General features: G+C 46.6%; 1 protein-coding gene across 7 annotated transcripts in view; it reads right to left on the reverse strand.

Moving 5' to 3' along the window:
* The window catches only part of ATXN3 (ataxin 3), a 616356-nt gene that overhangs the window by 81264 nt on the left and 521337 nt on the right, over positions 1-13755 (reverse strand). For all 7 annotated transcript variants that reach the window (XM_069637843.1, XM_069637844.1, XM_069637849.1 and 4 more), the window contains one exon: positions 12000-12175. In XM_069637843.1, coding sequence (XP_069493944.1) covers positions 12000-12175 — 176 coding nt within the window. The remainder of the gene's footprint in view (positions 1-11999; positions 12176-13755) is intronic.

A 13755-nucleotide genomic window follows, 5' to 3' on the forward strand; every position in this document is an offset into this window, starting at 1 on the left:
GGAAACTCACTGGCCTCAGGACAAAAGGATTACGCTGTTTTATAGAGGTCTACGCGGAGAGCTCAAAGATGTGTTAGCCCAAGTAGTGAATCCCCCACAAGATTGTTCGGACTATATAGACTTAGTCGTTCAAATAGATCACAGACTGCAGAACAGGAAGGCCGATCGTTCCAAGTTTGATGCTCGAGTATTTTCCAAACCGCCAACTCCTTCCAAAGGAGTAGACTCCGGGGAACCCATGCAAATAGGGGGTCTGAAAGGTCCTCTAACACAAAAGGAGCGGGAAAGGAGAAAACAGTTGCAATTATGCCTCTATTGCGGAAACTCAGGGCACTTTCTTCGAGACTGTCCGGTGAAACCTGCCAAGAAGGCAGTAGGAGCTGCAGTTACCAAAGTTACAAACTCTGAGCAGGGAAACGACCTCGCCCGACAAGAATAGAGGTCCTCTTGCCGAGCGTGAAAACCAGTTCCGTGACCTCGCATTTCGTGATACCTATGGTCCTCATTAGCCCTGATAATCCGGATCGATTACATGCAATTGAAGCTTACGTCGACAGCGGTGCCATCGGCAATTATGTGGATCATGAAATGGTTTTGAGGATGAATCTAACTCTTTGTCCCAAGGCTGTAAAGGACGTCATTACTACGGTGGATGGTACGGAGATAGCCTCCGGGCCAGTAACGCATACCACTCAAGAAGTGACGCTAGTAAGTCAAGATGGACACCATGAGAAGATCGTGTTCGATGTGATCAAGGCCCCTCAGTTTCAGATTATTCTAGGAATACCTTGGTTAGAGAAACACAATCCTCTGATCGATTGGCGAGCAAGAACGGTCCAGTTTCCAGAATGTGTCTCTACTTGTCACCCTCCACCTGGTGTTGCACTGGCAGCAATTTCTTCAGAGACTCCGCAGTTACCTCCCGAATACCTAGAATACCAAGATGTTTTCCGGAAGGATCAGGCTAACTCTCTACCTCCTCATAGGTCTTATGACTGCCAGATCGACCTGATACCTGGATCTACTCCTCCTTGTAGTAGAATTTATGCCCTCACCGAGCCTGAGAACCTTCACCTTCGACAATACCTGGATCAATACCTGGCAAATGGGTTTATTCGTCCTTCCAAGTCCCCTGCTTCTTCAGCTTTGTTCTTCGTTCCAAAAAAGGAAGGAGACCTTAGAACTTGTATAGATTATCGCTCCCTGAACCAGATCACCGTTAAGAATAGATATCCGTTACCTTTGATCCCTGAACTCCTGGACCAAGTCAGAAAAGCATGCATATATACAAAGCTGGATCTTAGAGGAGCTTACCACTTGGTACGAGTAAAAGAGGGCGATGAATGGAAGACGGCCTTCCGCACCAAGTATGGGCTATTTGAATATCAGGTCATGCCCTTCGGACTTTGTAATGCCCCGGCCGCCTTTCAATATTTTATGAACGATGTCCTCAGAGAGCTCATAGATGTGTGTGTTGTTGTTTACATTGACGACATCCTCGTTTATTCTTCATCGGAATCTGAACATCGGAAACACGTGAAAATGGTCCTCGAAAGATTGCGTCAACACAAACTTTTCGCTAAGTTGGAAAAATGTGTTTTCAACGTGACTGAAGTTGAATTTTTGGGATTCATATTATCACCTGGCGGAGTGCGTATGGATTCAAAGAAGGTCGATGCAGTTCTCAAATGGCCATCACCATCCTCCGTAAAAGCTGTGCAAAGCATGTTAGGCTTCGCTAACTTTTACCGCAGGTTTATCCCCGAATTCTCTCGAATAGTCCAGCCCATCACTGCCTTGTTAAAGAAAAACAAACGTTTTGAATGGTCTACCGAGGCGGAACAAGCTTTCCAGGATTTGAAGACTAAATTCATCTCTGCACCAATCTTAAAACACCCTCGCCCCGAACTTCCCTACATCGTGGAAACTGATGCTTCAAGCCTTGCCATGGGGGCAGTTCTATCACAAAAGGACCCAGTAACCAATCAGTTGCATCCCGTGGCATTTTGGTCCCGCAAATTCTCGCCTCCTGAAATCAATTACACGATTACTGACAAGGAACTTCTGGCTATCAAGTCTGCCTTTAAGGCTTGGCGGCATTATCTGCTGGGGGCCCGACACACCGTTACTGTGATTACGGATCACCGAAACCTGTAATATTTGAAAACCGCAAAAGCCCAATCCTCTAGACAACTCCGTTGGGCATTATTCTTTGCCGAGTTTGACTTCATAATTACCTATCGACCTGGTACAAAAAACGGTAAAGCTGATGCCCTTTCTCGGATGGGAGTGGAAGAACATTTGATCAATCCTAAACCTGTACCTATCATTCCCGAACAAAGAATTCTGGGTGTAATCGCCACAGAATCCATAGAGGAAGTTAAGGATAAAGCCAGGCAACTTGTAACTCCAGCAGACATACAGAATTGGCATCTGCAGGGAAAGGACTTTGCAGTAAAGGACAACTTATTGTATTTCCAAGAACGATTATACCTACCCAGCACAGATTTACAGAAAAAAGTAATCTCTTGTTATCACGATTCTTTAATGGAAGGACATCCCGGTATGGCCAAGACCTCAGAAAAGATCAAGCGCTACTTCTGGTGGCCGTCTTGGAAAAAAGATATCAGAGACTTTATAATGTCCTGTGGAGTATGCGCCCAAAACAAGAGTCAAAAGGAAAGACCAGCAGGCCTCTTACGCCCTATTGACATCCCACCTCGCCCTTGGCATACGCTTTCTATGGACTTCATCACCGATCTACCTCCATGCTCCGGATACAATACGATTCTAGTAATCGTGGACTTATTCTCCAAGATGGCGCATTTCATTCCGCTCAAAGGCTTGCCAACAGCAGCAACTCTGGCCCGAGAATTTCTCGAAAACATCGTCCGACTCCACGGTTTTCCTTCGGTTCTAATTTCAGATCGAGGTAGTCAATTTATTTCTCATTTTTGGCGAAGTTGCTGTCGGTCGGCTCAAATTGATGTGAGAATATCGACCAGTCACCACCCTCAGACCGACGGACAAACCGAGAGGACCAATCAAACTCTGGAACATTATTTACGCTTCATGCTGCAACAAACTGAAAAAACTTGGAAAGACATCCTTTGGATAGCCGAATATGCCTACAATAACTCTGTCCATTCGGGAACTGGAAAAACCCCGTTTTTTCTTTTGTACGGCAGTCACCCTCGAACCTCGGAGTTGGATCCCCTCCAAGATCTTGAAACACCAGCAGTAGACTACATGCATTCTACAATCACCCAAGCCTTTAAGGAAGCTGTTTCTCACCTTCAAAGGGCTAAAGAACAATACAAGAAAGGAGCAGATCAACATTGGAAGGAAGCCCCTCAATATCAAATAGGGGATCAAGTCTGGTTATCCACCAAATATCTACCTCTAAAAGGGCCACGCACATTCAACCCAAGATACCTTGGTCCCTATTCCATCACTACCATAGTAAACCCAGTAGCGGTCAAGTTGGACTTGCCCCCGCACATGAAGATACATCCGGTCTTCCACGTCTCTCTATTAAAACCCGTGCAACCTCAAACCCGACTAACCAAATCTCCAAAACCTATCCTAGTTGATGGAGAACTCGAGTTTGAAGTCAAAAGCATTCTGGACTCCAAGATCTCCAAATCTAAACTATTCTACCTAATTGACTGGAAAGGCTACGGCCCCCAAGAGAGATCCTGGGAACCTGCTGAATATGTCCACGCTCCTCGCCTAATCAAAAGATTTCACCGAACATTTCCTGACAAGCCAAAACCCCCGGAGAAGCCCGGTTTGGGAGGGGCCTTGAGGGGGGGTACTGTCATGATCTCTGCTTCCAAAAGGTCAGGGTTTTCCCAACTCCCTTGGAAGCAGATCCATAACCCAGGTTCCGAGTGCCAACCAGTCCCAATTGGGACCTTTTGGACCCAGTCCTGGCGCCAGTGGCACCAGGCTCATAAATATGCCCAGTCCCAGCGCTGGAAGCGCCGGGCTCATAATGCTTGGGTGGATTTACCTGCAGCAGACCATGCTGCTTACTTGCCTGCCAGTTGAGTCTCTGATCCTCTTCTGTTTGGAACTACTTTTCCTGTTGGGTGGGGCAGGAGCCACTCCCTAGATTCAGAACACTGGAACTCTTCTGGAAAGCAGGAACTCTTTTCTTACCTAGGCGTGGCTGTGGAAGGAGATACCTAAGCACTACAGGAGGCTATTTAAACCACACCCGATGGATGAATCTTGCTTTGCGTTATTCTGCATCCTCAGCAGCAGAACGCTCATCGTGGCTTCTGCATCTGATCCTGGGCCTAAGGAAAAAGGCTTACCATTCTGAATCCAGTCTTCAGCAACACCTATAAAGACAAGAAAGAACAGGTTAGCATTACGGTCTTCAGTGACAGCTCTTCACTTACCTGGTCCATCGGCTGTCACCAATGCCTCGCGCTGCATTCCGGCATCTGAAAGACAAAGGCTTACCTACTCTTCGTGTGCTCCGGAAGTCTTCACACTGCATTCCGGCATCTGAAAGACAAAAGCTTACCAACTCTTCGCACGCTCCGGAGGCCTTCGGCGCTGCATCCCGCATCTGAAAGACAAAACAAGGTGCGTTTAAAGACATTGGGGAACTTTAATACTCACGTGCCATTACTCCTTTCCACATCTAACCCAGTGGGTATTCCGGCACCCTGCAGCCTCCCCGAACTTGTACCTGCAAAATAAAAAGACAGTTAGAGCGCATCGTGAAGCAGGCAACAAGCGCTTACTTACGTGCTTCCAGGCGCTTCTATTCATCACACGGGCTCCATCTTCAACTCACTTCAGCCCGCCATCCGCCATCGCCGGAACCCTGCAAAACAAGAGACATCATTACTAAAGACTTTAAAGACATTAGAATTACTCGAAACTTACCGTTCGTGCAGTAAACGACGGACAGCAGTCCTCTGAAGTCAAGAGGCCTGCTCCCCTTATCCAGTGAAGAAACTGGTTACAGCACCCTGCCTCGAGGCAGATGGAGAGCACGGCGTTCACTTACCTAAGGTGAGAGCGTTAACCTTTGGGGTTCTACAGGAGAAGAGAAAGGGAAGAAGAGAGAGACATTCAATAACCCAGTTCATTAATCCCACATTTTCTATCTGCAGACATCTTACCCTTCGAGCAAGACATACAGTGCACAGAGGTCCAGCCCAAAGAGCCAGCTGTGTGTTACACATCACCTTTGAAGATACGGTATACGCCCAGTCAAGACCGGCGCCTCTACGGGAATCAGGTGAGCGTTACAGTAAGTTGAATAAATACCCTTGTTTACCTGGTGTCCCGGGACGAGTTCTATCGCGTCCTTTGCTAGAAGACTGGCGATCTCTTCGAGGAGGATCTTCTGGTGGTCTAAGGAATGTACCTTTTGATGTGGAGGGTGGTTTCGGGGACGCTCTAACAGTTCTATGCAGTATCCTGTGGACACAGTGGACAGCACCCATCTGTCTGATGTGATCTCTTCCCAAGTTTGGGTGAAGTTGGAAATGTGTCCCCGTACTGGGGATGTGTGAGAATGGACCCTGAACGGAATGTCACTGCTTTTCGGGAGGCATTCCGCCGCCTTTATTGGGGCTGCATCTACCCTTACCGCGTCCCCTTTTGTTACCCCTGCCATAACTTTGGGTAGACTGCTGGTTGTTGTTATTCCATGGTGCACCCTGCCCCTGGGAATAGTTGGAGCCTCTTTGTGAATTTTGGCCGCGTGGGCGACGAAAATTGCCATTCCCTTTTTGATTAGGGGGTTTGTTGGTTATCTGGCCCATGGATTTGAGAGTCTCGTACTCATCTTTGGCATTTTTTAATGCGTCCTCTACTGCCTTGCCAAACAGTAGATCAGGCTCCACCGCTTTGTCTATTAAGGATGCTTGTGTCTCGGGTTTAAACCCAGATAGTCTTAACCAAGCATGCCTTTTGATAACAGTGCTCTCTGCCATCAGCCTGCCGGCGTTATCCACGGCATCAAAGGTTGCTTTAAGGATACAACCAGACACTGCTCTTCCCTCCGACGCAACCTGTGCCAGTTGGCTTTTTAAAGGTTCCGGGCCGGAGTCGATGAGTGCCACAACTTCTTCCCACTGATGGCAGTTGTAACTCGCCAGCAGGGTGCTGGAGTTGGCAATCCTTGCTTGGTAGGCGGAAGTGGAGGCTACCTTCCTTCCCAACCCATAGATCTTTTTGCTCTCCTTGTCGGGGGGAGCTTCAGATGATGATAGGGGTGTTCCCGCCCTCTTTCAGGTATTAGTCACTACCAGGGAGTCAGGTTTCAGTTGCCCCCTTCTGTAAAGCGGGTCTGATAGGGCTGCCCTGAACAGTTTTCCGATCATGGGGTTTACTGCCCTGGTGAGGTTGGGATTGAGAAGGGAAGGGTCTATTCTCCTTTGTATAGACTTGAGAATAGGGATGGCCTGGGCAACAGGTCTCTTTTCTCCCACTAGTTCCTCGGCAAAGTCCCTCTCCTCCTGTGCTCCCTGAGTATCTATGCGGAAGTGTTCTGCCGCTCTAGACAAAACCTCATTTAAGAGAGGTTGGTTGTCGACAGGAGAGTCGGTAACCGGAGGTTCTTTGCCTACTGGGGAGTCTACTCTGTAGGCTTCTGGGTCATCCTCGTCCTCCTCTTGGTCCTAGTCATTGCCATAGTAATCCATCCCAGTTTGGTCATCCAATGTGGCCAATTCTGGATCTACATTTAATGGATCCTCATCATACTGAGAGTATGGCTGTACGTAGAAAGGGTCAGAAGACCGACTTTGCATTGGCGCCTCAACTCAAGGTTTCTTACCAGGGTGTTGCGGGTCCCTAGACCCTGAGGGAGCAGCCCCGTCAGGGGTATAGGAGAGGAAGTGCTCTGGATTCTTGGCAAGTCTGCTAGGGATGACATTCTAGACATAACTGTCTATATCCTCACTTGACCATTATTTAGAGCTGGGGATTACCCTTTCCTTGGAGGGATTCCCTGCTATATCCTGACTGGACCTATGGCATTGTACAGGGGTCTTGGATATTTTTACAGAAGACTGTGACCTGTCTTTATGTTGTGGTGCAGATGAAGGCTGAGAATGTTTCTTCTGCTGCTTTCCCCCCTCCCCATGAGTGGAAGAGTGCTTCCCTGGTGTTTTCACCTTTTCGGAGATTTTCGACGTCTGGCGTCGAGATTCAGGGGTAGTGTCCCTTTCCTTAGAGTGTGGAGGTCGGGACACAGGAGTAACCGCCACGCGGTCTGCTGACGCCGACTCCTGGAGTGCGACCAGGGGATGGTGGTCCGCTTTGTCTTCCGACGATCGAACCTCCGTTACTTTAGTGAGCGAGGCACTCTTGGCAACAGTGGATGGTTGCCTGGTGTGATGCGGCGATCTTGATAGAGAACGCCCAGAGGACACCGATTCGGTGGACTGTTCTCTGTGTGCCTCTTTCCGGGAACTCGACTCGCGTCGAGTCTCGGTTGGACTTCGAGTATTTAGTGGAAGTGGTGTGGGTAGCGCTCGTGTTGCCAGGGGTGTTCCCGATAGCTGCCCTGCCGGACAACCTTCCGAGGTCGGGGGACTTGCGCTTGGCTGTCTCTCGATGCCACGTTGCCCTCGCCGTCCGATAGCACAGCGTCGCTGCCATCACCGAAGGCTCCCTCTGCTTCCATGGCCTCTCTGCCTGGCGTGGTGGGCCCAACGTTTGATCGAACAGTCCTTTAGAGTCTTCGGCTTAAACCGACTACACGCTCTGCAGTTTGCCCCGGGGTGGTCCCTCTGCAAGCAGAGGTTACAGGTGGCGTGTCTGTCAACCCAAGGGTACTTGCGGTTGCACTTGGGGCAAAATTGGAAAGGGTTACCCCCCATACGCAAACTGTGGCAGCGGGCTAGTGTGTGTAGGAATATATAAGAAAATATATATATATATATAGTGTAGAGTATGTACCACCCCCCCACTCTCCCTACTTGATGGGCCAGAGGCCTTCCAAGGCCCAAAGTCTGTTGTGCAGCTCTCGACGGTTGTATTCTTCTCCGGGCCGGCGTCGAGCGTCGAACTTTGGTGACTCGATATTGGGATGGAGGAAATGGGGAAATAGGATATTTTGCAAAATTATGGCTAAATCCAGGGAACTCTGCGGGATGCTTCCGACCAATATGGCGGAAAAAAACAATCTGAGGGTCCTAGACGTGTGAGGGATCATGGGTACAGTGGACATCAAACTAGGGATAGTATTACCGGCACGCCCTGTGTCGACGCCCATTTTTGAGTTTCGAAAAACAAACTAATACTCGCAGCTTTCACTAGATGTCGGCCTATGCACAGCATGTGATCTAAGCAGATTCCACAAGCCTCAGAAATCTAGTCAGGGCTCAAGTCGAGGGTACACGCGGGGGGACGGAGTCCACCCACTTGTTTCAGAGGGTGGACACAGCCGCCCCCTCCCCCCTAGCTAAAATGAGCAACACTGAATGTCCTCTTTGAAATTTATGAATCAAAGCCGACCTCGGGGAACGAACCCCAGTCATCAGTTTCACAGGCCGGACACTTCACCACTGCAGTGAAAAATAATGAACAACTAAAGGTGAAATGTCCCATTTCGGTGCTGCAAGTCCCAGGGGAAGCATTTGTTCTTGGTGTTTAAAACATGCACACCTTTAACGTTTTCAAAAACCCTATTGGAAGAAAATAGCCTCTCTTGGTTTTGTGTGTGTGCTGATTTTATGAAAGGCAAATGTCATTCGTCCTGTTCAAATTGGGTGGTTATGCAAAGCCAATTTAATGAAATGTGCATATGCTAATTACTGGTGATGTCACATCCCATTGCGTTTGTTGATGAGTCCCCCCACTTTAATTTTTAGGACTTGATCCCTGAATCTAGATATAAGTGATCCTCTTGGGAACAACTATTTGTAAGCCATTTAATCTACCAGTACCCATGCGAGTTGGGGTTCCACCCTTTTGTACTATCCCAATCAGTGGGGGCAGCCTCACACCTGTTTAACACGCATACGCTAGGGATCTAAGGGATGGGAAATGGGGTGGCTGGCAGACCCTCGCCCAGTTGGAACCAGTTCACAGTCTGACAGGGCTGCCTTTGTGAGCTCAGAGTCTTGAGGGTATGTAGGTTAACTGCCAAACATGGTGGTTCCACTGCAAAAATAGCTGGATGGGCAACTGATATGGAGATTTATCATTTTTTTTTTACTTAACCCCCTTCTCCTAGCAAGAACCCCCAGCACTTTTTGCTTTACTTCTGGACCTTTTTCTTTCTATCCTAAATTAGTGTAGCCTTTTTTCCACTCATTCATTCTTATTAGCTCTGACTTTTGGAACTCTCTTTTGTATGTACTAACTTTCTTATGGAGTCTACTTTACTCCATATCTCTTAAGACATCTGTGTTAAGGCAACTGCTGGGAACCCTTTGGGTTCTCCTTTGAGATTCTTTCTTTATGTTTACTACTGTTCTTAAGGATAGAGGGATACTTCTCTGCTCCTGTGACTTTTTAGTTATAGATACAACATCCTAATTATGGTTGGTCGCAGTGGACGTGTTCTACCAACTTTTGTGTTATTTGTTACTGCAGACTGTGTTCACAATCTCGTTTAGGCACAGCAGGGTCACCTAGGTAATAACTTGATGGCTCATTTCTTTTTTTGCCATTTCTAGTGTGGTTGTTCTTTATTAGCCCTTCTTGTAGCATTCCGGGAGGAGGGAGAGGGTGTGTCTGTGTGTGTCTGTCTTTGACGGGAACCCTTGGGTGTCCCCGCATAGGCACCACTGTCCGACATGCAGGAAAGGGGGAGGAGTGTTTCACTCCCCTGCTTTTTGGCTGCCTGAGTGCCTGAATGGAACCAGCTCCCACGGGGGCTCTGGCTGTCCTGATTGGACAGCCACCCGCCCTTTCTGTAAACTGCAGAGAGAGATTGCAGAGGAGTGTGTGCTGAAACTGAATAAAAGGTGAGGTTCCTGAGGTGAAAGGCAAGTCGACCACTGGAAACTGAAGTAACCGAAGACTAGCAAAGATGTCTGCAGACCCTTTGCAACACCGTGAAGCGACCACTGTTGTCCTGACCTGGTTTTCTATGCGACAGAGGAGCTCCAAAAAGGATGACTCCTTCCCTTTGGCTGGTGGGACCAACCAGCCTTGAGACAAACTACAACCAGAGCCATTTTCCCAAGGTCCTGTGACTTTCCAGAGCTGCAGACCCCGAATACCAGGAGACCTCCGACCCAATTGAACTGCTTCGTCTTAGAAAGGCTGAATCTGTCAAAGTCTTTACTGAGCTCCAGGTGAACCTCCAGAGACACTCTGACTGACCCAAGTCCCCTTACCAGAGTGCAGGACTACAGGAATCGAAGAATATTTACCGGGCAAACTGTGTACTTTGTTGGTGCTGCAGAAAAGGTGCCAAAACTGCAGATTGATTAGAGAAGCTTAAGTAATCTGTGCCAGAGGTCCCCTCTCAAGACTGCTGCTCAGAGATCCTGTCCATTGTCCTGCCCTTTGTCACCAGATCAAGGTATCTGGAGGTTGGGTCCAGCTCTGCCACATCGAGGAGAATCCAGCCATGAACATTTCTTCTAACCTAAGGTACTGTGGGGAGAAAAGGTATTGCTTACCTTGATCCGCGAAGTCGCTTGAGTGCACATAGAGGTGTACAGGATGCCCCCTCTTCCCTCTGACCCAATGTGCTGCTTGTGCCCCTTCTGCAAGTCCTTTAACATGGTCTCCAACATTGTGTTAATCTTTTAGCATCCTTGAACTAGAGAATAGAAGGTATCCACAGGAGTTTTCTTTGTTCTACTGCTTTACAAGACTTTGAAACCTCTCCGAACGGCCTTTTAGCTAGTGTTGCGAATTGGACTTTGAAAGCCTTAATGTGCACAGAAATTGTCTCTAGAACCTTAAGCTCTAATATTTGACTATCCAACTGTTTTCCTTCCAAAAAAGTTGTTTTGCCAACTAAATGTAATGACAGTATTTCTTCTCTTACGCGAGTGCGCGGTAGTACTGATAAAACGGTAGAATTGTCAATAGTGTTAAACGCAGTAATAATTGTAACCGCAAGCAACTACAAACTAAGCACTGGCCTTTGAAAAGTACCTAAAAGTAATCTTGTGTGTTTTGGTTATATGTGCCAAGTATTTAAAGACACATTTTGTATAAATATAATAAATATATATTTTATATACATTATTGTGTAAGTGTTTCTTTGAATTGCCTTACTAAGTAGGTTCAGTGTACTTACCTACAGATCAAATCTTCCTCTTATTACCTGGCTACTCTGCCACTCTACCAAGGTTGCATGAGTAGCACAGACTGATACTAAGAGTTGGGGATCGAAAAACCATTGGGATCGTTTTATAAATTGTTGCTTGAAGTGGACTTTAGGAAAACTCCACTACAGCAACAAAGCCAGCTGCAGGATTGAAAAAACACCAGCCAGCCAGCTTGCTCATTTTCGGGGAGCTATGTCTACCATTGGAGTAAAAGGGCTCCTCCGCGGTACAGCCTGGTAAAAGGCCGACACCGGTCTGTAACTTAGAAACTCAAACTTAGAGTGCAAATATTGTCTCAGGGGCATCATGGGGAACATTGGAGTATACCCGATATGGTAGCTTTAAGCGCTACCTAGACAGCGCATAATAGATAGATTTGCAGTTCGTGAGGTTTTGAATTAAGCCTCAATGGGAGAAAAAGAGGCCATGGCCCTCAAAATCCAGCAAAAATGTTAGGTGCTCGCTCAGGTCAGAAAAGGGGAGTTTCGTACCCAACATATATGATATATGTTATTTATAACGTGCGTAACAGCCAGAGGTTTTTAAGCGCGGACCCGGGGATGGAACCCGTGTTGCTCCGTGTTGTCTTGCTTCCAAGGCGAGCACGTTGCCCCTGAGCTATCCTCCAAGACACCAAGACAAATGACACCATAAGAGGAGCGTTACATATAAGGATTGATAATTAGACACATTACTAGGGAAGACGATTGACCATGGACTACACACCTTGGATACTAAGCTGAATAGCCCTGCGCAGATCTGCTTCTTCATCTTCCATGTCAATCTCCTGTCGACTCAGAGCAAGTGCTTTCTGCAGATTCTCCTCATCTTCATCTAGTGCATTGGTTTCACTGTAGGTGACACAGGTTTCTGTTGCTTGGTCCGTGTCAGTCTGTTGTAACCTATGTATAAAAAAAAGCTTTAAACAAACCAACTAGAACAAATCCTACTCAAACAAAATGTATTATCACATCAGAAGCATAGAATAAACACATTTGAAAAGTTTTTTTTTTTTTTAAGGTTTCCGCTGTATGCCACCCACATGCTCACTTTGAAGTATGAAGCATAAAAAGGTGACATTGAATGGTTTTACATTTAAAAGAACACATGGAAACTTTTCAAAAGAGTAGTTTATTTTTAGAAAACATTTCAAAAGGAGCTTCCCTCTAGCATTTACTAGACCCATGAACTTGTATTTAACATGTAGGTACTGTATCATGGACACTGTCTGATAAAAGAATTAAAGCAAACCATGTGATAGAGATGCGTGCACTCACAATCACCTAGAGAGAGCAGTCAGTGACTACACAAGCAACAGAAAAAAGGCAAGGGGCTCTAGACAATTGCCACTCCAACACAAGTCCTGGAATAATGTCATTCAATAAATGTGAAGTTTACAAGTTATCAGATTCATGGCTCGTGTTCTGGAGGTTTGTCCACAGTCCTTGTGTGAGGGATATGAAGAGACATATCCTTACTGAAGTAACAGTGTTCAGCAACTAAGGTCAAAAACACTAAATGGGTATGCTAGCCAAGCAGAAACAGAGAATGTTACCGGCAAGCACACCAATATTGAGAGTGTATAGTGAAGAAATACACCTCATTCAATATATTAAATGTACAAGTATAATAAGGATAATATAGTAATAAGAAAAACAGATAAAAGAATCTTTGAAAATAAGTTCAAACAAACATATCAAAAGGAAAATCCTTATTTACAACTCAATGCATTTTGGGAATTCATCCTTTCCTCAGGAGCATATCAAAAAGTACGACTTCAGAAATTCATGTTTCAATCTAAAATTATAGAAACGGTCCAATTAAGAATTTAATTTAATAAGCCAAAATTATATTTCATAACAATCATGTATGTTTATTTTAAATCAGATAATTCAAATTCCTCCAACCAGTTATCATAAGATAGACGATGCTAGGTGTAATAGGACACAATTAGCATCCCTGCCCAACCCCTTCCTGCAACCTAAGAGAAACCTTGAAAATAACCAAAGAGATGCCGAGAAGCGGAAGACGGCAAGCGACAACCCTATTAAGGACAGAACTTAGCATCCCGGCCCAACTCCATCTAGCAACCCCGCCCACTCCATGAACACTACCAAGTGCCACATTCGGATGGAATTCAGAGTGTAGGCAGTAGGCACATTTGGATGGAGTTGTGAACGCTGGATTGAGCAGGGCACAGACAGAGCTGGAAATGATGGCTGCCACACCTGGACGTAATTGCAGGTGTTGGCATGTGCCATGCTGGGATGGGGTATGAGCAGTAGCCTGCATGAACGGCATGTCCAGCTGGATCGGATTGTGAACTCCGACCATCGCCATATCTGGATAGAATATGCCAGATTTCGATGGAATTGTGAACACTTCCTCGCCTCACATACTGACAGGCTTAAAATGTGGGCAGGGGCCGAATTTAGACAGTTGTGAATACTGATGGGCCTCATATAAGGAAGGATTATGAATA

Source organism: Ambystoma mexicanum, chromosome 14 (genome assembly GCF_040938575.1).
Source record: "Ambystoma mexicanum isolate Mex_15411 chromosome 14, UKY_AmexF1_1, whole genome shotgun sequence".
In the NCBI taxonomy this organism is placed as follows: Eukaryota; Metazoa; Chordata; class Amphibia; order Caudata; family Ambystomatidae; genus Ambystoma; species Ambystoma mexicanum.